The 25,928-nt window shown below is 37.7% G+C and overlaps 4 protein-coding genes and 1 pseudogene across 8 annotated transcripts; 1 reads left to right on the top strand and 4 right to left on the bottom strand.

Moving 5' to 3' along the window:
• Positions 1-253: 253 nt before the first annotated feature.
• Positions 254-3,036, top strand: LOC147296281 (mitochondrial 28S ribosomal protein S29-like protein). Its single transcript, XM_086228882.1, has 7 exons — positions 254-634; positions 725-891; positions 1,299-1,510; positions 1,806-2,063; positions 2,183-2,269; positions 2,518-2,690; positions 2,816-3,036. Exons 1-7 carry the CDS (start codon positions 294-296, stop codon positions 2,925-2,927), a joined length of 1,350 nt encoding a protein of 449 aa, XP_086085008.1. The 5' UTR covers positions 254-293; the 3' UTR covers positions 2,928-3,036.
• Positions 3,037-4,220: 1,184 nt separating this feature from the next.
• Positions 4,221-15,677, bottom strand: LOC147296280 (HEAT/U-box domain-containing protein). Of its 3 annotated transcripts, XM_086245931.1 has the most exons (16): positions 15,288-15,677; positions 15,051-15,165; positions 14,735-14,797; positions 14,562-14,639; positions 14,348-14,439; positions 13,619-13,721; positions 12,805-12,957; positions 11,998-12,656; positions 11,351-11,825; positions 10,271-10,797; positions 9,210-9,957; positions 7,747-8,446; positions 6,423-7,462; positions 5,882-6,340; positions 5,404-5,634; positions 4,221-5,033 (listed from the first exon to the last, which is right to left on the bottom strand). In XM_086245931.1, exons 1-16 carry the CDS (start codon positions 15,341-15,343, stop codon positions 4,806-4,808), a joined length of 5,727 nt encoding a protein of 1,908 aa, XP_086102057.1. In that variant the 5' UTR covers positions 15,344-15,677; the 3' UTR covers positions 4,221-4,805. The 3 variants fall into 3 exon arrangements, with proteins under 3 accessions (XP_086102057.1, XP_086102058.1, XP_086102059.1); XM_086245932.1 differs by lacking the exons at positions 14,735-14,797; positions 15,051-15,165; positions 15,288-15,677 and having other exon boundaries at positions 14,334-14,439; positions 14,562-14,605; XM_086245933.1 differs by lacking the exons at positions 14,735-14,797; positions 15,051-15,165; positions 15,288-15,677 and having other exon boundaries at positions 14,353-14,439; positions 14,562-14,595.
• An 874-nt stretch (positions 15,678-16,551) lies between these two features.
• On the bottom strand, positions 16,552-18,517 carry LOC147296279 (LURP-one-like protein (DUF567)). The gene is made up of 3 exons (XM_086227769.1): positions 17,973-18,517; positions 17,654-17,866; positions 16,552-16,837 (listed from the first exon to the last, which is right to left on the bottom strand). The coding sequence occupies exons 1-3, from the start codon at positions 18,192-18,194 to the stop codon at positions 16,715-16,717; spliced, it is 558 nt and encodes a 185-aa protein (XP_086083895.1). The 5' UTR covers positions 18,195-18,517; the 3' UTR covers positions 16,552-16,714.
• A 2-nt stretch (positions 18,518-18,519) lies between these two features.
• Positions 18,520-20,345, bottom strand: LOC147296278 (pentatricopeptide repeat-containing protein At1g25360 pseudogene; annotated as a pseudogene).
• Positions 20,346-20,666: 321 nt separating this feature from the next.
• Positions 20,667-23,907, bottom strand: RDM4 (RNA-directed DNA methylation 4). 3 transcript variants are annotated; one of them, XM_086255053.1, is made up of 10 exons: positions 23,742-23,907; positions 23,522-23,602; positions 23,218-23,309; positions 22,976-23,050; positions 22,825-22,869; positions 22,003-22,154; positions 21,795-21,913; positions 21,480-21,567; positions 21,331-21,401; positions 20,667-21,249 (listed from the first exon to the last, which is right to left on the bottom strand). In XM_086255053.1, the coding sequence occupies exons 1-10, from the start codon at positions 23,848-23,850 to the stop codon at positions 20,987-20,989; spliced, it is 1,095 nt and encodes a 364-aa protein (XP_086111179.1). In that variant the 5' UTR covers positions 23,851-23,907; the 3' UTR covers positions 20,667-20,986. The 3 variants fall into 3 exon arrangements, with proteins under 3 accessions (XP_086111179.1, XP_086111185.1, XP_086111193.1); XM_086255059.1 differs by having other exon boundaries at positions 22,825-22,866; XM_086255067.1 differs by having other exon boundaries at positions 23,218-23,306.
• Between the last annotated feature and the right edge of the window lie 2,021 nt (positions 23,908-25,928).

Genomic DNA, 25,928 nt, shown 5'->3' with positions numbered 1-25,928 from the left:
TTTCCCTTCTTCCTTCACTATTCATGACGTGGCATTCTGCTTCTGCCTTTTCTTTGTGGTTGGGCCTAAGCGCCTAACAGAGAGAAGTGGGAGCGAGATCCAACCCAATACAAGTGGGCCTAATATCTAACCATCCAGCCCAATTTCGGATCACACATCCTAAGGCAGCCCACCAGGCCCAAATCATTTTAAAATTCCAATTTTACCCACCACCTGGTGTAGCCAATTTCACAGTAGCACACTGTTTCTTCTTTCTTCTTCCCAAAACCTCGCAAAACCTCAGGGAGCGAGAAATGCTGAGGACCATTCTTCGAAGGGCAACAGCGACAGGCCCAAGGCCCGGCCCATGGAGGCTGACGGCGACGCTGAACTACTCGTCGAAGGACACCAAGTCGACGGTGAAGAAGGCCAAGAAGACCAACTCTAAAGGCGAAGCCGCCGCAGCCGCCGGCGATGACGACCCAAACGACGTCGATTCGGCTCTCTTCGACGAGAAGGCTCGAGCTCGCCGCCTCCAAGCCGATGAAAACGACCCATCGCTCGATGTCGGACCCAATGGTCGTCCTCTCTTCACTTCCACCCCGACACTCTCTCAGCTCACGCGCAAGGACAGCTGCTCCTATTTCAAGCTCAAGTAAAAACCCTAAACCCTAACAAAGTTGCGGAATTTCTGTCTCTATATGTGTGTGTGCATTTATTGGGATGTTATTATTTTTTTTTGAAGGATGGAGGAATTGAATAAGGTTTTGCCGGAGGGGTTGCCGATTGGGATGGTGAAGGAGTTCGAGGAGGCGATGCAGAGTGCCGTGCTCGTTCGCCATAGCTTTCTTGACCTCCGCGATAATTTTCGACGGATTGTGGACCCGCCATTGGGCTCAGCTGGCAGCAAAGGTGTGTGTGGTTTGTGTGCCATTGCTTCTCACATTGATTGTTTAATTACTTTGGCTCGAGATTTGGAGTGCATTTGAAATGATCGATCTTGGTTGTAACTTGTTATAATATAACTCCAGTTTGAAGACCCACTTTTAATAATCATAGATTTCAAAGGGTTATTGACTTATTGTTAATCAGTAGGGTTGTAAACTAGGAAGCTAGACAATTGTATGGATTCCTGGGTTACTTATTCTGACAAGGCCTCATTATGCTTTTCATGGATTTCCATTTCCTTTATAGATACTCTCTGCTACAATGCATACTCAGTTGCTTGTATGTTGTGCATCATTCTTTGGAGGAACAAAGTTGTGGGAGTTTATTTTGGGTCATGCGTAAGATGCCTGTATACTTGTACTTGTTTTTAGGTCCAAAAGTTAAAAAGCAGATTCTCTTGGATGGTCCTGTAAGCTGTGGAAAGAGTACTGTTCTTGCAATGCTAGTTCATTGGGCTCGTGAGGAAGGTTGGCTGGTTTTTTATGTCCCCAGAGGCAGGGAGTGGACTCATGGAGGATTTTTCTATAAAAACCCACAAACAGATCTTTGGGACACACCTGTTCAGGCCGAAAATATTCTCAAGGCAAGATTGCAAAGCTTTTTTCCTCATTAGCTAAAAGTCATATCAAGATTTTTATAATGCACTTTTAACTTAGATTGGGATCAGTAATTATGGATAGATCATTGACAATTAAGAATAGTCCATTAACCTTTTTGATATCGGCGAATCATGGCTAAATGTGGTGATTTTCTAAATGGATGCATTAGAATTTATGTGATGTAATATATGAACCTCAATCCATCGTGCAATTCTTGGATTCGATGCTCCTGATTATCTCCTCGGCTTTTTATTCATCTTTTGTGTCATTTCATTGCAGGATTTCCTAAAATTTAATGAGTCCCGCTTAAGACAATTGTCGTGCCAAATATTTGATCCTATTCCATTGGGAGAGGGCGCTGGTGTTGGATGGATGAAAGATGGAATTGATTCTATGGCAATGTCTGAAGGTTCGACTTTATATGACCTGATTGATACAGGAATCAAGCATACTCATGCAGCTGTTGGAGTGGTTGTTCGTTTGAGGAAGGAGTTATCTCTTGTGAAAGATACCCCCGTGCTTATTGCAATTGATCAGGTGAGACAGATTTTCACATGATATTATGTAATGCTAAGTTCTTTGGATGAATTTTCTCTCTAGACCTTTGTTGTAATCTGTCAATAGTTTGCTATATTGTTCTGTTCCTTTGCCTGCAGTATAATAACTGGTTTACATTCAGTGAGTATGAAGAGCCAGTAACTGTTCGTTCTACTCGACCAATACATGCTAAAGAACTCGCTACGGTAGGTACCCACTCTTTGGTTGAGAATTATGTTGATTTATACTTGTAAAATGTTAATCTGTAAGGCAAATTAGCTTGTCCATTTAATATTTACGTTTGTTTATAGGCCTAGTATTACATCTTAAAATAATCTCATTTTCCTTGAGATGTTGGTCTTATCTCTTTTGTGCAATTAAGTTTGGGTGTATGTGCAATATGCTGTTTATTAGAGACTAATGTGTGCACACACATGTGAGAAAATTCTTGCAGGTGAAGGCTTTTAGATCTATGATGCATGATGACATGATGGTGGGTGCTTTTTCTCATTCAACAGCAGTAGGAAAACTTCGCCAAGACTTGCCAGATGTGCCAGCAGATGCTCGTATTAACTTTCCTCGCTACACTTTAGATGAAGCAGCAGCTGTTTGCCATTACTACCTAAGGTATGCTAGTGAATGCTTGCCAAGGTTGCAATGCTGCTGATAGAATATTAGATTGAGGTATATATGAGTGCTTTTCCTCTGCAAACTTCCAGATTCTCAGCCTTCTCTACTGTTTTCTATGGCAGACAGAGGCTTATACGTCGTGAAGCATTCACAGAGGAAAACTGGAAGAAGATATATTACTTGTCTAATGGAAATGGAGCAGAAATGAGATGGTTAGTTCCATTGATGCGGTGACGAGCAGAAGATAATTTTGTAACAGTATTTAAAGAAGACAAATTGGAAGAGCTTGTTTGCCTCTTGGCCTCTTGATTTTGATCTTGTTCAATATTAATATTTTACTGCTTTTCGAGTTCTTATTCTGGTGATCATAGCAAGATATCTTGTTTTCATCATTGAACTTCTAGTTGGATAATTTTTCTTTTGCCAACGAGATAAGTGTCTGAAGACAATGTAGCATATGTAGATCAGTTCACATTTTGTAGTTTTGATGTTGGAAGCAACTCTATTTATGTGTAAGATTTTTGTCTTTGTTGCTTAGTCCAATTTCAGTGTTGCCTTTTTCGGGTTAACTCCAGATTTCTTTCCTTTTTTGAGTATTGTTGTATGCATCCGAACTTGGATCTTAGAGTCATAATCGACACTGGTAATCTCGAAAACACGTCCCCACAGGCCATATGCTTACTTTCTCTAGTGCCGGTTAAATGGGATACTAATAAAGAATCTGGCAACCCTTTTAAGGCTGAATCTCTTAACTGTGTGCTTGGATTCATATTCGTTGCTTTTTCAGATGTATATGGGGAACTTGAAACCCTCAGTATTATATGCTGGTACAAGTAGACATACCTTCTCGTCCATTGATTATTTCAAAATCAGGAAGCTCTACATGTTTACTATACTAATACTCCCACAGCACATAAGACTTCCTGATTTGAGCTATATTGGCCTTCTGTTTTTAAATCGCAGCTATATTGACTTTTCAACTACACATTAGTTGCACTGGCCATCTTTCTAGCCTTGTGGTTAAGTATTAGATCGAAGGCTAGTACAGCTAGCTATTAACAAACTACACATTAGTGGCATAATGAAAGTCGGAGGAGTTATCCCACAAAATTCTGAACTGGGTACTGGTGGGGAATTTTCATAAGATGATTCATTTTCATGCTGTCTATTTTCCTGATCTCCCTGCTAAAATTTTTATAATTTAAATCATAGTCCAGCTGGCAGTTGAGATATGATCAAGTTGATCAATATCTTGACCACCATGAACTCTCAACCACCATCAAAAGAGAGAAAATTCAGTGTAAAATAACTTTTGTTTTTTGTTTGGTAAAACTTTTGAGCAGAGCAAGTCAAAAAAGTGGATAAGACAGGAACATAAATTATTTGATGAAATTTCTCAAAATGGTAACACCAAGCTATATATATTATATTGGGTTAATAAATCCTAATTACCAAGGAAACCGGAGGGGCGTAAATGAGAATCAAAGAAATATTTTTTCAAAGTACACTTGAAAACAGAAAGGGCAATTATAACGTCTACAATCAATTAGATGTTGTATTGATCACTCTAATTATTCTAACCTTTGTAGATGGTTGACTTCTTAAGTGAAACAAAATTCTACTCACATTTATAATTCTAAACTATTGATATATTATAAGCATCTAAGAAAAATCTCAAGACCAACTCAGGCCAAAGAAAAATCTCAAGCAATTAGTACTTGGAGATAAGGTTTCTACTTCTCAGCATTCTCCACGAGTGAGGATGCATGGCTAGATTTCAGCATCAAGTTCCATAGGATCAAGCTGTAGGAATCAAAAAATTGTGACTTTGCTGTATTAGGCATTGACGCATGGTATTGAGAGCTCGGTTCAATATGTAGAATCCACATCCCTCCAAATCAAGTTTAAAGGCCAGCCAATCACAATCAAAAGCTCCATCATTGATACAGGGACCATTGATATATTTCAATGATTGAACAGTAATTCTTCTACGCAATAATTCAGGGCAGGATTCTGGTTGTAATGTTGTATGCACTCATTCTTCATCTGTATCAAGATCATCTTCTTTATGAAGAGTAACAATCAACAAAAACTGCGGATTGATGTCCAAGGTCAAAATGGAGACTGGCACAATGGGCAAGTTGATTTGTGAGAAGTTGAGAACCATTTATAGAGGCAGGCTGAATGGAACTTGTGCTTGCAGGTCTTGCATGCAAGGCGAGGAAGGCTGTGGTTGGAAGTATGGAGGACACTGTAACAAATGGGGCACTCCTCAACACCTTCAAATTCCTTGTCAAAGTTGCGTTTCCATATCTTGATAGCTTCTGCTAAAGCTCCATTCTGCATCAAACAAGTAAAAAAAATTATCCACAACATACGCTCTTATGAAAATGTATTCATGTCATTTCGTTTCACTCACCTAATTTTATTAATGATCTACACCTATTCTTTATGAAAGAACAAGATTACCCTTCCCATCCCTCCCCAAACACCCTTAGGTTCCACAGGGATTGCCAAAAAAAAAAACACAACTTGTGTCGCATCAAATTACCCAATTTCAGTCTGTGCTGCTGGTTCCACATATATTCTCATGATCAAATCAAATTTCACAATAGCAAGAAAAAAGGAAAATATAATCCTGAACCTTCTGCCATTGGGTGGAAAGCGGACATTATCCAGTATAATGGCAAGGTTAATTAGTTTAATTTACCTGATTACGAACAAATGATACCATAGACATTAACCATTTCCTCTTCTTCACTTCACTAATACCTAGGCTCCTTTTACATTCAACATCAACGGGCCGTAATGGGTAAGATGAAGGAAGACAGATAACTAGATCCATTCCAGTCTCATCCTTTGTATAGGTAGCAACAACTTCATTTGCTGATTTGCTTACGCTAATGGAAAAATTCTCATCAGCAATTTCATTTTTTTTAATCTGCATGAAAATTGAAATTCAGAGTAACATTACCATCATAAGCCGACACTTTTGTATAAATTAATCAATAAAGACAGTGTAAGCATGGTTAAATTATAATTTATAACAATGGCTTTCTAACAATGCCCACATTATGACAAAGTCCACGCTAGAGGAGCAGCACAACTTATCTTTGTCAGGCGACCTACACCTCAGAAACAGTACAAACTAACATAAAACAAAAGCACCTCTTTCTAGCTATACATACCTGGCTTAATTCGTTTGCAATGAGAGGTGGGCTGCACCATGCTCTTGTAAAGGATTCAATTCCAGATAATATAGAACGGTCACGTAAATCACTGAACCACTGTCTTACATAAGCAGGAAGAATGCTGAGCATCAAACCAAACATTGCTCCAGCAAGCGAAGCCATTTTCACTGGTTCAACAGGCCACAGAGAATGTACAGAAAACAATAATGAACCAGTTGTGATGGCATGTGTAGCTGCAGCTGCAGCTTCGGCTAGACCAGCTGGAAGCTCTGCGTCTTTCTTCTTAAGATTATGTGCCATGCACAGTTCTAGAGGAATATGCTGGAAAAGGCAATCTAATATTACTGAATTAGCAGAATCTTGTATATACTGGACCAGTCTCTCCCTTGCAGGTGATGATGATGGTAATGACCATAAATGCGATAGCAACAAAGACCATGCAAGGAAGACGTGTACCTGAAAATTTGAAAAAGAATCAATATAGCAACACAATGAGAACTAGAGGATTGATTTGGCAATTAATTAAAAGCATTATTACCCTTTGCACTGCCACCAAATCCATTTCAAGAACCTTATAAGGTAACTTTTCAATCATGCAAGAGATTTCGTCTTTCAAATGGATATTTGTTTCTGTTGACACATCAAGAGGGGATGGATCCTCTTCGCTGTTAGTGACACCATCCAAGTAAGTTTTGTCTTCTCCAACAATAGCCAAGCATAAAACTGGTTCAGTTGAAAGAGTAAAATAAGCGGCATATTGCAACAAAGGAATGGTTTTGGAAGAAAAAAGGATCGCATACAAAGAGCTAATGGGTCCTTTGCTCAGCCCCCAAAATTCAACTGACTTCACTGCTCTATCTCTAGCATTTGTTGACGAGTTGACAACACTTGAGGCCACCAACTCCCAGAAACAAGAATGTCCAAATCGGGACGACGATACAATAGATGCAGCCTCATGACAACAAGAAGTTGCAATGGCCTCAGCAATGCCAGTGCAGAAGAACAATCGAAGAATACCTTCTAAAATTCGATCTTTGATGGGGCCCCATCTTTCTGATCCCAGGGGGTTTATGTTATCTGCATGTTCTGCTTGTTGGAGACCAAAAGGTCCACAAGACAGAGAAAATGATAAGAGGGCATTTTTGGCAATGTCTATGGGAAAGGGATCTGAAATGGATACAATTTGCCCAAGCTTATGAAGGATAGCATCCAGGTTATCAGAAGTACAGCTGCTAGTGATAGTGTCATTAACATTTTCAGCAATTTCCTCCATCATTACCACAGTTGACTGAATCCAGCGCCTTAACTGAGAAAACACAAACTCCCAGTCTTCTTCATCAAATTCCTTCCAACAATAACCAACTGAAACAACAATTAGCCTCGACAGCAACATCTGCACAACTGGAAGCTGATTAACTACGGTTGACGTGACAGCACCATGTCTCTGCTTCCGAAATAATTCAAGTAGGAGTGTTCTCTCTGCAGAGCTAATCTTTCTCTCCACTTTTGGTGTTTGTATGTCCCCTAGTGCACTAAAAGGATAACAAGATATAACCAACTGAAACCAATCTTCCATATCTGCAGGAAGAAATCAAAAGGAAACATTAATATAATTTCTCAGCAGATTATACTGATCCAGCAAGCACCATCATTCATGGCCTTTCCTCACAAGTGAAAGATGAAGGAGGCAGCCCCACCACAAGATGCTCCAAAGTGGGGCATTTCCCTACAAATGAAATTCAGATAGTTTCTGCTTCTTACTTTCAACCATTTCTTTTGGTAATATACTTTCAACATAAAAGTGAACTGGCCAAAAATTTTATTTTTTTATTGACTTACAGAAAAACATTACAAGCATTTACCTTGTCCTGTTTGCCATGTGATCAAAGGCGGAAATGATAAAGCTTTTTGGAGCCAGCCTTCAATAATATCCTGTACATGATTTTCCCCAGAAGATTCCGGTTGAGTATCTCTATTAGAGTCATGAGATCCGATGCTTCTTTGACTTAATGGTCGAATAAGAATATTAACAATCAGAGGAAGAATCCTCAAACAGTTTGTATTTATTGCTTCACCAACATAAAGTTTATTTACAAGCAGTGCAAACAGATCCATAGCTTTGTCTGTTTCCCATATATTATCATTAAACAAAGTCAAAAGAAAAGCTACAAGAGCTCTCAAGAATGGTTCTCCAATATCCTCCACTTTATCACTTGAAGCAGGCCACAGATAGACAAACTTCTGTGCAGCACATCCTCCATGAACAAGTGCACCATCAAGCAAAATGTTGAAAATATAATCTAACAAGCTTTCCTGGGAAGAGTAATTTCTACTCTTGGCATACGCACTCAGTGAAGGTAAGAATGAGGCTACAACACTTCCTCCTGGCCATTTCCAAGTGCACAATATTTCAGCAGCAAGCCAAGATCGAGTAAGCTCTTGATTTATTGTTTCCTCAGAGGGAGGGAAACTATGTTTAACATAACCAACAACAACTCTATCAATCCCAAGTTCCGAGATGATCTTGTCAATAAACGAAGCAAACTTGCGAGGGCCAAAGTCCTGCATTTGTCATACATTTGTTATATTTAAGTCCCTGTACATCCCATCTAATAAAAGATTGCATAAGGAATCTAAAAAATTGGTAAAATGATCAAACATAAACCTAAGCATGCTCTTACACTAGTACAAGTAAAATTAGGATGAAACAGGTTGATGTTCTATTACTGTGAGAAAGAAAGCACAAACTAGTATCAATGGCATGCGTATTGGGTTAACTCTCTTCTGAACCCAACTGATGGATCATTATATTTAACACAGTTCTCAAGATAGTTTGTCATTCAGTACTGGATTGATTGTGGAAGTGCAGAAAGCTCTGCAACAATCTTTGGTGAGTTCAATACAAACATACAAATTATTTTGGGGGTAGAATTATATTTCTCCTTTCTTATTGTGCCATTCAGGAACCTGGCAGTTGGGGGAAATGAATCAATAATATAAATTTGTACTAGCATCAATTCAATACCAACAGCAGTGAAAGGGGACATAACTAATAAAAGAAGAGAATGGATATCAAGCTAACACACTACAACTCAACAAGTGTCCAAGAATTAAAAGAATATGTTTAACATAGAAGAACATGTGACTAATTTCAAGTTTCCCTGTGACCCCGTGTCACCGTGGAACTTTAAAAGAGTAATGTGCACCAAAAGAGAGATAAGTGCAACAATTTCCATTATGTTCCTAAGACTTCGAAAAAAAAGAAGCATGGATAAACAAGAATCAATAACACATCATGGTACCAATTTTAATAATTTCCACTCACATGGCTATCAGCGGAGTAGTTTTTGACAACTGATCCCTCTGGGCTGCTAAAATCTGGAACAATCCACAAAGGCCATCTATCACCCTTGCAGAGAAGTTGGTCTAACAGATTTTGTTCCTCATATTGATCCTGAGAGAGACAATCAAGAACTTCAAGCATCCACAAGCAGCACAAAGATGTGAATTTTTCTGTATCTAGTTTATCTTCATTGAAGATGGCAGATCTCATACACTGAATCAAACTACTCCCCAATGCCTTCCGATTGTGTAAGCTGAGGCTTTTCCAGAATTGATTACTTATCTTACATCGAAAAGCATGAAAAGATTCACAAAATCCCAGCCTGGCCTTCAATTTTTCCTTTGATTCATCATCGGGGGCATCATCTCTTACTGTCAATAATACCAGAAACTCCCAGTCAATTATAAAAATAGCAGATAGAATAACTGAAACCAGCCCACTTTCTTCACCAAGTGTCTTCAAGGAAAATAAGCTGCCATCAAGTACTTCAAGAGCAAACTGAGCCATCTCAAACATGGCGTCAGAACGTTTAAATTCAGGCCCAATATTGTTTTCCCCAGAAGTCAATAAACTGGGAGTCAGTAGAGAACCTGCATCCCTAACCCAAGTAAGAGAGGACGCCAGTATAAAAGAAAGCAACTTCTTAAAAACCTCCTCGAATATCAGGATCAATGCATTTCTTGACACAAAAGAAGTTTGAGTGCTTTTTGTTGAACCACCGACAACAGTACTGCAGATACAGCAAAAAGTTTAGGTCATGAAACACAATATTGAAATTAAAGCATTCAAATTTATTAATTAAATTATATTCTAGTATAGAGATAAACAACTAAATATCCTTTCCTATTTCATGGAAATCAGTGACCTAAATAGTCATTTATAAATTAAAATTATCAGCCACAGATATACATAGATTAAGTTCAGCACAGATGATCAATAGCTTTCCTTTGAATAGAAAATTAGCCAGCCATGGAAAAGCAAGGACTAAAATTGCCATCTGAGGAAAATCAGTTCAGAACAAATAATAAAATTTCTATTCATACCACAAAAACTGAGAATTCGAAGTTCCAAAGGGAGGAGGGGAACGAGCAACAGTAATAGCAGCTGATTCCAGCAGCTCATGATGCCAGTGGTATGGGTTGTCCACATTCTGCTTGCTGGAAGCTTCTCCTACCATCCTGTTTGTAATTTTTTCTCTTGCTTTATCTAGGAGCATTGCCAACATGGTTATGCGGTCACAGTCTAAAGAGCAAGGGGCAGATCCAGAATGCTCCTGGTTAGTAACATATCTAATTACAGTATCCCACTGCTCAGAGAAATATTCGTCATCCAGCAATGCAAGTAACAGGTCAAGTCGAGCACTTAAAGAGCAACTATTCCCATGCAAACACCAAGGGACAAAACTTTCCTTGAACATGTGTATGAATAGATCTGCCTCCAATTCTTTATCCCCCCCATGAGTAGAATGACTACAAGAAGACAGATTATTTTGGAGAAGTTCTTGGACTATCTTGCGTGGTCCAAATACAGAAACAGCAACTGATAGACTCTTCACACTACTTGGTGAATCCTGTTATTGAGAAGATAAGATTGAAGAGTGGGTATCAAAAGTTAAAGAACATAATACATAAACACAATAAGTAAATTATGCAATGCGTTTATTCTCAGCATAACGTAATAAATGAAGTTGACATTCAATTCAATAGGACCCATTAATACCATAACAGCTTCCTCTTTGACTTAGAAGAACAAAAATTATACTAAACTGAAACATTTCCAGCAAGAACATAGAATTGGTAACCAGAAACGGGGGGGGGGGAGAGAGAAGGGGGACCATCATGAAAAGACACCAAAGGTTGAGTTTCCTAAAACATGAGAAATTCCATGAGCTTTTATAGTCCATTAGTTTCTATTGCAAAATCAGTCAGCATGTATGTATAGGTACTACTCTGATGCCAGGCAAGAGATCACATGTGTCCACATCTATCCCAGAAACATATGCATGACAACTATTTTAAAAAATCTGAGCTATCCAGATATTGCAATCCACAGAATTTGGATAATCGAATGCCCAATATAAATTTGTCTCAATCATCAGAAGAGATTGTGCAATAGCTACTTACAAGTGATCTCATCAATGGGAAGGACTTAGCCAACATTGGTCCAACCAGACAAACCAAAGGCCAACTTCCACCTTTCTGCATTGCATATTCTCCAAGTAACGATATAAATTGAATAACCTGTGCTACATGCTCACTTTCTGTTTCCAAGTTACCAGCATGCTGAAACAAACCCAGACAATTCTCCTGAAATTCTGCAGAGAAATATGCGAGCAAATCATGCTCCAGCAAATAAATGCCTGAAAGAATCCCAACAATGCAGTTTCCCAACTCTCGCAAGTAGCTCATTGGGCACATAATATTCTTCTTGTTAGAAGGTAAACCACTTTCACATGAATCTTCTGATAATCTGGAGAAGATTTTCTCCTTATTTTTTGAGCTACTAGAGAAAAGGTAGTCTTGCCACAAAAGCTTTACCAGAACATTTTTAACAAGAGTTGCTTGAAAAGAACGGATGGAATCCACTCCATCACAATATCTGGTATCAAATAGAAAAATGATTTAAAAACCAGAAACATAAGAAAACATCAAATCCCAAAAAAACTTTTGGGAAGATAAACACATAAGTTGAAAATCCACTGAACACAAATCAAACTGGATTCAAAAGAAAATAAAATGCCATGAGAAAAAAAAAATCAGAGAACTCCCACCTTGATGCATTATGCAATCCCCAAAGAAAGCAGTCTTTAAACGCCCCAAAAAATGCTAGTCTATCTGCATTCAAGGAATGGGATGGATTCCTTCCTGCCCAAAGGTTCCGGAAAAATTCAAGAAAAAAAGTTTCTCCCACTACTGCTTTAGATGGCACGGTGTCTAAGAATAGAACCAAAGCTGGATAAGAAATCTGCTGAGATCCAAAGCATCGATTTCTAAGAAAATCCCAAAACCGATTTAGTACAGTTTTTTGTACATTAACAGAAGTCCAGCTGTCAGGAAATGTTTTAGAAAATAGTAAAATTGCATCCCACATTGATGAATGACAAGCAGGGTCCTTCTCCTGAAATGCACCAAATATTGCAGCAGCAAGAGTTTTCATATTTCCTTCACTAAAGGCATGAGGAACGTTTTTAATGAAACTACTTAATACAGAATATGTGGCTGAACGAATAGCAGCACTTGGAGATTTCAAGAAGTCTAAAAAATATTTATGAGCAGTGAACAACTTCTCAGCAAAAGAAATAGCAGTTTTCCTAGCCTTCAAAGCATGCTTTGCTTGAGCAGTTATGTTTTCAGAGCCTGGTATTTCTAGCTGCAAGCATACCAAGACATCAAGAAGTGTAGCCAATGCCAGAAGTGATGAAGATATCACCTGCAATCCAACAGGATAGGAAATACATAAAATCTGAGAGTAATTTTTGTGAAGTCTTTCAATAAGACATATGCACATGTTTTGAAGCATATGATATGACTATTTACTAAATGTGATGTAGATGAAACAACATATTCTGAAGGCATACCAGCTGATGCATCTCTTCTAATTCATCCAAAGCAGCTGCTTTATCAGACAAACTTTGCGGGGTAAGCCTCAGATTTTCTTCCATATAGATAAAAACATCTGCTGTGCATATAATTAAAGCATCTAGTCTCTTTTCCTGAGCTGGAAAAGCTGCCTGTGGTGATCAATTGGACACTCAGGTCAACATTTAAACCAAAATCGCATATGAAATGCAAAAGCTGCAAAAGGAGTTCAATTCATAGGAGAATCAACAACAGGTTTGAACTTTAAAACAATCCTTCATTTCTTCTCCCCAACCCCCACCAAAAAAAAAAGGTTTGAATTTAATAGAAAGCAAAATATAGTCTGAAACAAATGTGAAGAAAAAATACGAAAATGTTGACAATCTTAAGAAAAATATATGGACAAACTTCAGGCCACAGCACTCAAGGGTTAAGAGAAGGTAGGACCAGTTTCAGGGCCAACATAATATGTGGTCGGTAGCTCAAGCCAACAGATCAAAACTGCAGCCCTAGTAAATTGATTTCACCTTGGAGTCAGGGATAGCAATAGCACATCTCCAACCAATTGGCACCATGAACTGTCAACTACAATCAGTCTAATTGGGTTGCATCCAATACCATGCAATATACTTGATGCATTCTGAATTTCTTATATTAGAACTAACCTATTTCTAAACTGCCACATTGACTTGTGTTCTTCATTTCAAGTAGAAATTCAATACTGTTATTGGTACAAGATTGAGTATTTATGGGGAAATATCTGATGCTAAACAATGTAAAATAACTATAAATGCCAGTATTTTGTAAAAGAACCTGTAATGACCGCTTTGCAGCTTGAGAAACTTCGGAAACTGGGTCGAATTGAGAAAACCACCATGGTCCCATCAGAGACTTCAGATGTGGAGCTAAGTCTCTCCTAAACAAACAATCATCATGGTCTCAGTGCATTTAGGCAAAATCAGGGTAATCACCACTCTAGACAACTAAATGGAAGTTCATATTCAGCATATGATGAGCTCACACATGCAACCACTATGCATAAACATTAAAGGATCTTCAAAACATAGGGATCTATGAACTTAGACAAGAGAGCCTAGATGGAGACAATTTGAGAATGAGATCTTATAACCCTTAGCACGAGAGAGAGAGAGAGAGAGAGAGAGAGAGAGAGAGAGAGAGAGAGAGAGAGAGAGCACTCTAAAAGAAGGAAACCAGTCACAATGTAGGTTTGTCAACATAACTAGCATCTATAAACCAAATTTTAGTCTTCCACACAGTGTGGATTAATCAAATTAGTGTACTGTTTTCAAGAGACACTCCTCACCTTGCCGAGGAGCCTATTTATCAAGTTAAAACATGCTCACAACCAAACAATACGTAAGCAAATCAATGCAATGGCCTTTTCAAGATATAACCCACAAGAAATAAAGCACAGCAAGAGAATTCTCCTTTAACTTCATAGATTTCCCAAACAGCATGTATTATATAGAACCAGGAAGCAGGAAAAAGAAAAAAAGCGGAAGTATACAAAAGAGTTCAAACCCAACAGCAGTGACAAGATTGTTCATTGTGTCATGAGTTGCTCGCCGAACTTCCCTATTATAGTCCACCACGAGCCTTTTGTATTCAAATGCCTACATAAGAAAGAGCTGCTGCATAAGTCTAAAATACATGAAAATAGTTTTTCAAACTACGACACCAAGACATGTCCGTTGCAGTAACTCTAATATTATCATAAAGAGAAAAGAAACAATACCCATTGTGGAATGATTTGTACTATGTCCTTCGAGGACTTTTCCTTGAGCAGTGCGGATAGAGTTGCCATAGCTTTAAGCTATTGAAGAGCACAAGTCAAATGAATTCTTACCATCCTACATATATAGAAATCAAAGCCTTGGGGGTTAAAAACAAGTGTGCGCACAAACTTACCTTGGTGGTGGGATCTTTCCTTGCAAGCCTTTTCAAATGCAGAGCCAATTCACTATCTGTATCCTACATGACCAAAAATCAACATGGAACCAGATATTAGAAAAATATATCATTGCACAATAAACCACCAAGGTATTTAGCATTTATAAAATAATACCAGAAAATAAAAATGGCCTCAATACCCTAGAAATTGATTTAAAATCCTCCAATTTTAGTCCTTCCATTCAACTTCTCAATGCACATTAACATTAAAAACAGGAACCAAATTTCAAAAATTGGCAAAAAAAGAAAAAAAGATTGATAACGGAAAACGTACCAATAAGGGACTTGAATCCTCGCCGGCGACAGAAGCATCGAGACGAGAGCCGCCGACATAGCCGCCAAAGCCAACCGTCGCAGTAGAACCCGATGGCAACAGCGACGCCGCCAGACTATTACAAATTTAAATGCGCATATATATATATAAATATTAAGAATTTGATACTTAACAAAATTGAGAGAAAATTAAAAGTGTGTAAAAATTGAGAAGGAAAGTTTAAACAAAATTAAGTACCTGCTACTTGAAGGGCGCGCCTTGCTCCTACCTGCTTCTCCTTTCTGCTTCCCCATTCCTGTATACTTTTTTGTGATAGAGTGGAAACGACACCGTAAGAGGATAGATAGTGAGCTGCCGAGCCCAGAGAGAGTTGTGGTTACAGAGTTAATCGTTTACAAGTGCTTTCTTTCTCAGCTGGAAACCGTTGTTTGTACCAGCGGTCGGGACTCGGGAGGGCTCATAATTTCTTGCTTACAACTTTACAAGGGCTCTCGATTTATTGACCCAACAAAAAAACCACTCTCCATTCCGAGTACGGTAAGGAATAGGATACAGGCATACAGCTGTACCAAATACCAATACTATGCGTAACTACTACGACGTACGACTCACTTAACCGCTTGACCCGTCTGTCTCCCCCACAAGACAGAAAAACAAACGACAATGTCCAACTTATGTAGATTTATTTTTCTTTTCACTTTCTAATATTGTTGTTTTATTATATAAATGTCCAACTTAAAAAAAGTAATATCACCAAACCAATTCATTTTCGGTCACCAAAAACTATATATGTTACTCCAAAATTCCAAATCTTATAAAATCTGACCATTTGTCTTGTTGGTAGAAGGCCTAGTGGGAGGGGATTCTTGTTTTTTTCTTAAAAAAAAAAAAAAATACAAGATTCAAATTCTAACATTGAGTGTATGGTAACAAAACCCTACTAATAAAATCTCACTTTAAAATATAATATTTTGAGAAGAACTTTAAACATATAAATATTGAAAAATTTGAATAATGTACTCTCAAGATCAAATAAATCAAATAGAAATAATGAATGCACATCCATACTTTCAAAGTAAGATTTTATGAGATTTAGATTGAAAATTTAGGGGTTTAGAGGTGAATCCTAGAGTCGAAGGCATTGGTTTCGATGAAGATGATGTGGAAAAAAAGAATTAGAGAAAAATTGGATAAATAAATGAGACCACATATTCACCAAAAACTTTCAAGTGACATCTCCTCCCCCTTAAGTAAGGGATAGAGTTGATTGCTGGTATGATAAATTTTTTGTACAATGTAGAACTGCAATTGCACAAGTATAACATATTCTTGTAGCACCAAACCATTAGCAATTCTTTTTTCTTTTTCTTTTTTTCAACAAATTTTTTTTTTCTCCCTTTTACACAAATCATTACGCAATTTTTGGATAATTAGATTAATATGGAAACTGAAGGCTTGAGAATGCATCTTTTACATAGTGCAATTTTTTAATCATTTTCTGCTACACTTAACCAGGATAAAAAGAATCTTTAACTAAAATTATTCAAAGGCATACATAATGCATAACCAAATCTCCAATAGGGTCAAATTTGTTTTCTTTTATTTTTATTTTTTGAGAGGAGTATTTTGAAAGTTTCAATACCAGTTCTTCTATAAATCTTCAATCAATCAAGAAATATTACAATCAAGGCCGCAACCAAAGCATGATCCAGAGATCCAGGAAATATAGTCAATCGAAATTTTCCCCTCTTAGGAAAAAGCTGGTGCAATTTGTACATGAGACTAGTCTGCAACAAGACATAACAAAAGAAATAAGACTATAACTCATAACCAAGAAACAAGACCTTACACAAAGTTTTAAACCAAAAGGGTTCATAAGATAACTTTATCTAATTGGGACTGCTAGATTCACAGCATTGAAAGATGAACAAAATCACAATTTCCCCATTTTCAGTTGCAAGTTATTACATTTTTTGAATGCATGCTTATTTACTGATCAGATTACACAAGACATTACATGAATATGTTACCAAAATACTCCTCCATTATAATCAAGTCTAGCTTGCTTAAATCTTTAAAACACAGAAACATTGTTGCTGAGACCTGAGAACTTGTTAATATCACCATTGGAGAGCATTTTTAACTTCAAATTCAACCTGATATATCCATGCAGGGCACCAAGAAAACATTACATCTACCTATGCAAAGAGGGTCCCATTTAATTTGGAAAGAAAGATGTTGATCAAGGATAGACTACATTGATCCCAAAACTCAGTTTTCCCAAATAATAGACCACAGCAGTGATAGATGAACTGGGTGAAAATGCCACCAATCACATTTCTTAGTAAAGATGCATAATACACTATCACACAGAAATATAAACAAGAGCACTCTTTCTACAAAGACAATAAATTCCTTTTTCCCAATAATCATAGCAAGCTACCCTTATAATTCTTTCACTTCAATTATGTTTATCAAACAAAACAATCCCTGGTTTGAAAAGAAGTCTACATAGTTGCAGTTATTGACACCCAAAACGGATCAAACTCTCATGCAAGCAGTCATTTCAAACGTGTATCCCTCACAACAAGAAGCAATCATACCTGAGCAACTATGTCATTGCCTCTATAGATGGTGCAGGATTTTTGGAAGGGGAAGCCTTTCACACTGATATCAGAAGTTGGGTCTGCTGAATTCTCACCAACAAGAAATACCTCCAACTCAGTTCGAGTAAGTTTATTTTTTGTCCTCTGCACTCTGAATATCAAGTCCTTCTCTTCAGCATCACCCCCCTTATATCCTTGCCAACATCCACTCTATAACTTCCCCCCAAAATAAAATTAGTACCCAAAAGAAAAAAGAGAGGGAAGTTTCCAGGAAAAAATTCTAGGGAAACACACAGAGGTCAGAGAGATGACTCACATCGATACGGCACAGAGAGAACAGAGGATTTCCAGCCGAATCAAGCAACACACGGTTATGAGATGATGACTTTAGAGATTGATGGGTGACCTTGTAAACAATGTCACCGGAAAAATCGACGAAACCCAAGTCGCCGCGTGGAAGACCAGGATGTTTCTTGAACACAAATAGATCGACCGGGATTTGTAAATTCGTGGGGTGTATGGAAACTGGCGTAGCCATGAAGTCAGTCAGGTTGAGAGTTGAGACCAACTACAGAAGCAATTAATTCATTTGAATTCCAGAGAGTGATAAAGCAAAAAGGAAAAGAAGAGAAAATAAAAGAAATAAAGAAAGGAATCGTTTTGTTGAGAGCAAAGAGAGATAGAGGTGGTGGAATAGTGGAATTGACTAGCTTAATTTGATGTGGGAACAATTGGGTTTTTGGTAAAAGAAGAATCAGATTTATCAGCCGGCTTTGTTTGAACTTTCTCAAAGAAAAAATAGACAGCCGGTGACTGCGGGGAACTGAATGCTTCAGCTCAACTCGGTCCTTTGTGGGTTTGTGGGTTTGTGGGTTGAGCGGGGCCATGTTATTGTTATGTTAGACTTTGTGGGTTTCTACATAGACTACACGTGCGTGTTGCTGCCTAAACTTTGAAACCTTGCAACAAATAATTATGGAAAAAAATCATAAACAAGGGGAGGCACACATGTAACACCCAATTTCTAATTTTAACTCTCTCACCAATGGTTTTCACAAGAGCATAGTCCATCTTTGAAATGATGAAATCGGCTTGAATCCCTTGCAACAATCTCCCTCCCTTCAATCTTTGAAATTAGCCCAGTTACCACATGACAGTCTACGCACACTCTAAGATTCTTAACTATAACGATACGGGTACCCGGAGCTGTGCTGATTAGGCCAAGTCCAATTGCCAGTTTCTCACTGTGACCAAGAACTATATCCTCTTTTGTGTGTTCATCCACATTTTGCATAACCATGCTTGTGTTTGGAACATACCCATTAATTTTCAACTTTTGAACAAGATGTTGTAAGTAGTTGTAGATCTCTTTACTCAGGGGATGGGAATTGTCTCCTGATTCAAAGCTGTGAACTGTTTTGTTAATCTCAATCCAGGTGCATGCCTTCTCTTTCCTTATTCCTCTATCTAGCATCAATCTTCTCACGTTTGCCACACCTTGCAAGTCCCCAACAATCCCATAGAAGTTGGATAGCAACATATAGGCCCCTGCTTCTTCAGGTTCTGATTCAAGTAACTTGTGCCCAACGCTCCTTGCTAGCTCTAAGTTCTTGTGGGAGCAACATGAGCTTAAAAAAGCTGTGAGAACCCTTGCATCCGGCTTTATAGGCATCGTCTCTATGAAATTAGAGGCCTCATCAAAACACCCGGATCGTGCTAAGAGGTCCACCATGCATGTATAATGCTCCATCATGGGTGAGATTAAGTACTTATGTACCATGGTGTTGAAAATCCTCCTTCCTTCTTGTACTAGTCCTGCATGACTGCAAGCATACAAGGCACCCAAGAATGTGATTTTGTTTGGTAGAACACCTTCCATTTCCATTGCGTCAAATGCCTTCAGAGCTTCTATGCCCTGGCCTTGTTTTCCATAACCCACAATCAAAGCAGTCCATGAAACTACATTCTTTAAAGGCATGTTCCTGAAACATATGCAGGCATCTTCCATGCATCCACATTTGGCATACATGTCAATAACAGCATTTCCAACCGGTAAATAGAACTCGAACCCGTACTTAACCACCAACCCATGAAATTGTTTACCATTACGTAATGCTGCAAGACCGGAACAAATTGAAAGAACACTCACCATGGTCATAACATCAACCTCAGCTCCCTCCAATCTCATTTGTTCAAAGAAAAGCAACCCAGTCCTTCCTTCAGAGTTATGCCCAAGGCCAGAAATCAGCGAATTCCAAGACCCAGCGTCTCTTTTTGGCATGCCGTTAAACAAATCAATTGCTTGCAATGTTAAGTGAGACCAACACAACCCAGAAATCATGCTGTTGGTGGCAATGACATCTCTTTCAGGCATTTCATCAAAAACAAGCCGAGCTTCTTTGATTTTGGTGCATTTACAGTACATGTCAAGTAGGGACGTCATTAGAATCATGTCTCGATCGAACCCATGTTTGATCAACAGGCAATGAAACTGCTTGCCTTCCTTGATTGCAGCAACTCTTCCACAAGCTCGCACAATTGCTGAAAGAATAAACTCCGAAACTTTGAACCCATTTCTCCGGACTCGTTGAAACAGAAATATTGCTTGACGACCTTGCCCTTGGTTCACAAGATTAGTGATTGTTTTAGCGTATGATAAAATTCCATGGAGCATTTTATACATGGTTATTTTGGGAATTGAGTGGAATAGACTATAGAGAGGCAAACCATGGCCTTCATTTGATATTTGTAGATATATTCATTTCACGGTACTCTGCGTGTCATTTATAATTCTGTTACACCCAGATCACTGCTCATCACACCCATCAACTTTACTTTCATTCACTTAATTAGTCAATTCTTAAAAATATCCAAAAGAAAATAATAATTTACCTTAGTAGCATTTCCATAATTTGTTTCTCTTTTTTTTAATTTGTTTTTTTTCTTTCCGGTTACATTGAAAAGCATGAATCGAATCTTTCATCCATTGATTCCATTCTAATCATCGCCCTTGTTAGGGAAAAATAAATAGAGCATTATCATTAAACAGGCAGCTCGTTTTTTCTTCTGTTACATTGCCTGTCACAAGTGGAAAACCCATTCAGAGCCCAAAGAAGAAAACAAATGGAAACTCAGAAGTGAAGACCAACCTCAAAATGACAGAAGAAAGTTTTTCATCGCCCTACTACTAGATCCATTGGGGATGTTAAAAGCATAAGGATGTACAAAAACTTCCGACAATGATTTGCTTGTTCAGGATCACTAACCACCAGCGTAGAAGGATCTAAAGTTCTCTTACAAAGAAGAAAGCAAATACAGAAAAGCCAAAGTTCACCTATAAGACCATCTCCAGTCTTCACCATCATCACCAAAATAATCAAAATGATCCCCATCAGCATCAGGATGATCAAACGAAAGAACATCTTCATATGCATCTTCTGAATAGCCATTGTGATCTAAATCATTGGATTCTGAAGATCTGTCACTGGCACTCTCATTTTCCTCTGATTCAGTAGCAGACGCATCACTCTCTGATTCCTCTTCTTCCTCTTCAGATATCTCATCCGGATACTCATTTAGTGGATTATTTTCAGCTGAAAACCAAGAAAAGTTAAAAAAATTTAAAAAGGGAATTTTTAACAAGGAGGATAAATCAAGAGATTAATTATTATCACCATTTGAATCATCACTTTCATATTCAGATTCATCAAGTCCATCATAGAATTCCTCGTCTTCAACTTGTACCCTGAACCAAAGATATTAATCAGTCTGAGCAAGAAAATAAGGTGGAAGCTTAAAAAAAAAAAATACACAATATACTTACAAGGGAAACGGGTTTGAAGAATTTTCATCAGCTATATCCATTTCATCCTTCACAGCATAGAAGTCATATACATACTCATCTTCAGATGCTACACAACACATAAGAGGAACCCATCAAACAGTATTTAAAAGAAAAATAAATTACCAGTCACCACTAGTATTAAGGAAAAGGCAGAAAATGATATACAACTCCACAAGCAGCAACTGCAGGTGTGAACCAAGGACAACTCAAAGCAATCCTATTCTTCTACCTCATGAATATTAAATGGACGGTGACACACTGTCAACTTTCAATCCATTTACATGTAAAAACAACCTTGTTTGAAGGTGTGAGCACATAATTCTGATTCAATCTCTGAAGCAGCACTTGGGATGAACTCTCTCAGAAGAGGCAAGTAACTATTCAAAATCCTCTGGTCCTCCAAAGACGTCTCACTGCATTTATGAATAGGGAATGCCATTTTCAACTAAATTTTTCTAGGAAATACAAAAGGGCAAGAGAATTTCATGATCACAGAACTTACTCCTGTTGGTGCAACTCATTAGATCTTTCCTCAAAATCAACGCGGACAACATCATAGAAATGACACATTTCCTGTAATTCCTCATGAGATGTTTCTTTGTTTCCCTTTCTGCTCCTCCATATTTGTTGAAAACGTGCATTTTTTGCTGCAACCTAATGGAAAGGACTCAACATGAGAAAGTGCCCAAGAAGAAATTACACATCAAATTTCACCAAGTGATTATCTACCATTAAAGACTTGTTTCCTATACTAAAATGTTATCAAAGGGTCGCAAGTGGTTTTTAGTTTTTATCTCAATGTATCAGGTTAGAACAACTGACTCAGAATATCAATCCAACTTGCTGTACAATACCTTAGAAAGTCGGGCAATTGAACATAACGTAAAAGTTATCTACAATAGATTTATAAAACTTTAGGGAAAGGGAGATTTGAATCTTTCATAAATAAAGTTCAGAAATAGACAAATCTTTTAATCTATCAGAAAGAATTCACTGACAGTGCCGAAGATAGATTAATAAATTTTGACATAGAAACTAGCATAGAATTTGAAACACAATTGCAACTTACTGTCTGACAATGATTATTCACAAGCAAAAGACTGAAATAAGAACAAACAGTGAACCAAAAAACATAATAGAACACATGACATTGGGCGTGTCAGAACTGAAAAATTAAAATCAGAGCATGAGAAAAATTTAATGCATCATTATTTCTCCGAGAGATGAAAGAACAAATCATACTATTTCAACTACATGGACTAGAGATAACAAATCCATGACTTGAGGGTTAATCAACAAGAGTAAATAACACTATGGCACGTACCTCCTGACTCTGTCTGGCTTTAGACAAAAGCTGATCTCGTTTCTGCTATTATTATGGGGAAGAAGTATAAGCTGATATCATCTTGGAGACAGTAAATAAATCAAAAGTTCTATTAAGGCACACATGACCAAAAGGCAGACAGAGAGCTTACATTCTCCTTTTTCAAAGTGTGTCTGCGCTCTTCACTCTTTGTTTTATGTTCAAACACATCATCAGAAGTAGGGTCCTAAAAGAAGCAATGAGACAATTTCAGCAACTTCTTAGTAGTAGATAGCATGAGAACCCCAGACAGCATCTTGCAATGGGAATGACAAAGCTTTACTGAGCAAGAGCAGGGGTGACACGGGGAGGGAAAACAAAGGCTTAATTATATGGACAGACTGCCATACTCACCACAAACGATTTCACAATATCAACGGTGGTGTCAAAGCTGCTAACTGTCTCTATGTGATGTACAAAAACCTTCTTGGTCTTCAATTCTTCTGCTGCATTATAAAATATAAGAAATCAACACTGGCGTTTTGTTGGGGTTCTAAGAGTTCCCCTCTACTTATGAAATCACAGAACACATATCTCAAAGAAAAATAAAATGGTTGTATTGGTCCAAAATAAGTAAATTTACTGACTTTAGTACACATATAAAAACATGCATATCCATAAAAGACAATGCCAGAGGAACATGAGCAACGTTCATTACCCTTTCCAGATGAATCAGAGATTGACAGATTCTCGAATTCCAAAACCGGACGCTTCAGTGGCCTCTCATTGATTTCAAGCCCTACATTACACAATGTTCCCAAATTAGTAAGCAATTTCAGGTTTTTCTTTTCATAAATCCGAGCAAGTTTCTTCCTATTTCCTACAGTATTTCGGCAACCAAATGCAAAAGAGAAATTTGGACAGAAAGAGCTACTCACAGAAAGCGTCGACTCGAGACTGGAAGGCTTTGCGTTTAACCCTAACGATGACTGGCTTCTCTTCCGGGGGATTAGGCAAAACCGGAGAGCTTTCGCCGACCACGGCCATCTTGAACTAGAGTTAAATTAGGGTTTGAGCGGAGCCAAGAAATTGACGAAGGACTAGAGAGACGGTCAGACGAGGCGCGTACTGGGATTCTGTAGAAGATGGTAAGAAATAAGAATCATGGACAGGGCCGGGCCGGGCCGGGCCGGACCGTAATTTCTTTCGCCTAGGCCCAGCAAATCTGACTAGTCAAGGGTAAGGACCAGGCTGGAGGAATGTAGGCCCAGGCCCATTCATTTAGACCAGGGTTTATCAAAATCTTTCGTATGTGTAATTGTGTACGTGAAAATTGAAATGATCTATTTTAGGCTCCAAAATTGTTAGGGCCGGCTCTGATGGAGATATGATAAGGATTAAGGAACATGTGATAAGAATTTTTGGGGCAATAATTAAAGTCTGCAGCAACCTATAGCTACAGTATTTATCAACTTTAATTTGTTGGAACTTGGAACAAGAAAAAGGAAAAATACTTTAACTAATATTTTTGCAGTCGATCTCCTATCTGCACTACAGCCTATGTGATTGCCCAATGGACCAATGTGAAAATTGAAATGAACTGTCTAGTTTTCTCTACGTACACCATGCAGATAGGTTAAAGGGCTTCCTCTTCGTTTTCATATTTTCCATGCGAAACCTCTTTGAGTGCCATTAATTTAACATTAATTAATTATAAATGAACTTGTAAAATTTCTATACAAAGCATTAACTTTATTATATCGGAGCAAGTCGAACTCTGAACATATTTTAATTCTAATATTTATCTAACTCATTCTTATTCTTTAGACTAATCCCAAAATCAAATTTATTTATGTATCAATTTTATTGATGATCAAACAATTGGAATCATTGTTTATTATAGTAAAGTTAAAATCGTTGTTTCATACTTAGATTTTGGAATTTTGGGTTAAAAAGATAGCTTGATTGAGGATTGTTGGTCTCGTATTATATATTATATTAGCTGCAGTACTACTGATAAATGAATTCATGAGTAGCAATTAAGCATAAGTAGTTAGTTCGTGGAACTACCACTGGCTGGGATGTAAATGAGGTCCCTAGCTACCATCCTACAACGGCCCAATTATCAAGGACATTAAAAGCACTTAATAATGAGTATGCACCATATTGTATGCTCCTATATATATATATGATATAATTCCACCTCTATGGCTCTATGCACAGTGTTCGCTTATCATCCTAAGATAAAAGATATGCAATCTGCTGCATTGAAGAGTGACACGCACCCACTTTTTGCTTGGTTAATTAGCTAGCTGTACGTGGACCTAGTTAAGCACTATACTATGGATTTATAGAGTACTTCATTATATGAAGCTATCGAGTATTAATTGGTCCAAATTAGAGTAACATATATGATTATTGCCGACGGTTCATTTTGTCAAAACAAAACCTAAATGACGATTCACAAATAAACACCTATTAATAAGACATACACAATCGGTCAATTATTATTAGTTAGTCGACGTAAAATTTATATACGTATCCTTCTCTTATAATTATTTTATCATCAAATAGTATGTGATGAATAACAGTGAGAAACATAAGGAATATATATATATATATATATTCAATTAGGTGGGCACCTGATCCTTCCGTCGAGTTTTAAGAATAAACATTCATCTTTTCACTTTATTCTTTTTCTAAGATATAGAATGAATTTGGTAGAGGCGTTATATTAGAGTTTAGCTCTCCGCCCAAAATTTCAGAATTAACCGGCCATAACATAAACGCCAATAAACTAACACCGAGCACTTGGCTCAGCGGACGTTCACACCTAATTTGCCCTATATATATATATATATATATATATATATGACTACCTATCCCACCTCAAAAAATTTGTTGATAAATTTAAGAAAGGCCATTGAGAAGTTAGGCATTAACCGTCCTAAAAAATCTTTATAAAAATGCCAAACGCAAAAGTAAGAAGACCCATGCATGCGAGGCATATATGAGACAGTTTCTTCTAGGTCACAATTACTTCCAAGTATGGAAAGGGTTTTCAGCTGTCACTGCATGCCATTGCCATATTCCTCAACGAAATTGTTCTTCTCTTCGTACATAAA

This window comes from Dryas octopetala, chromosome 1 (genome assembly GCF_963921425.1).
Source record: "Dryas octopetala chromosome 1, drDryOcto1.1, whole genome shotgun sequence".
In the NCBI taxonomy this organism is placed as follows: Eukaryota; Viridiplantae; Streptophyta; class Magnoliopsida; order Rosales; family Rosaceae; genus Dryas; species Dryas octopetala.
Note: the sequence above shows the minus strand (reverse complement) of the source record. Positions and strands in the feature narration are given on the sequence as shown.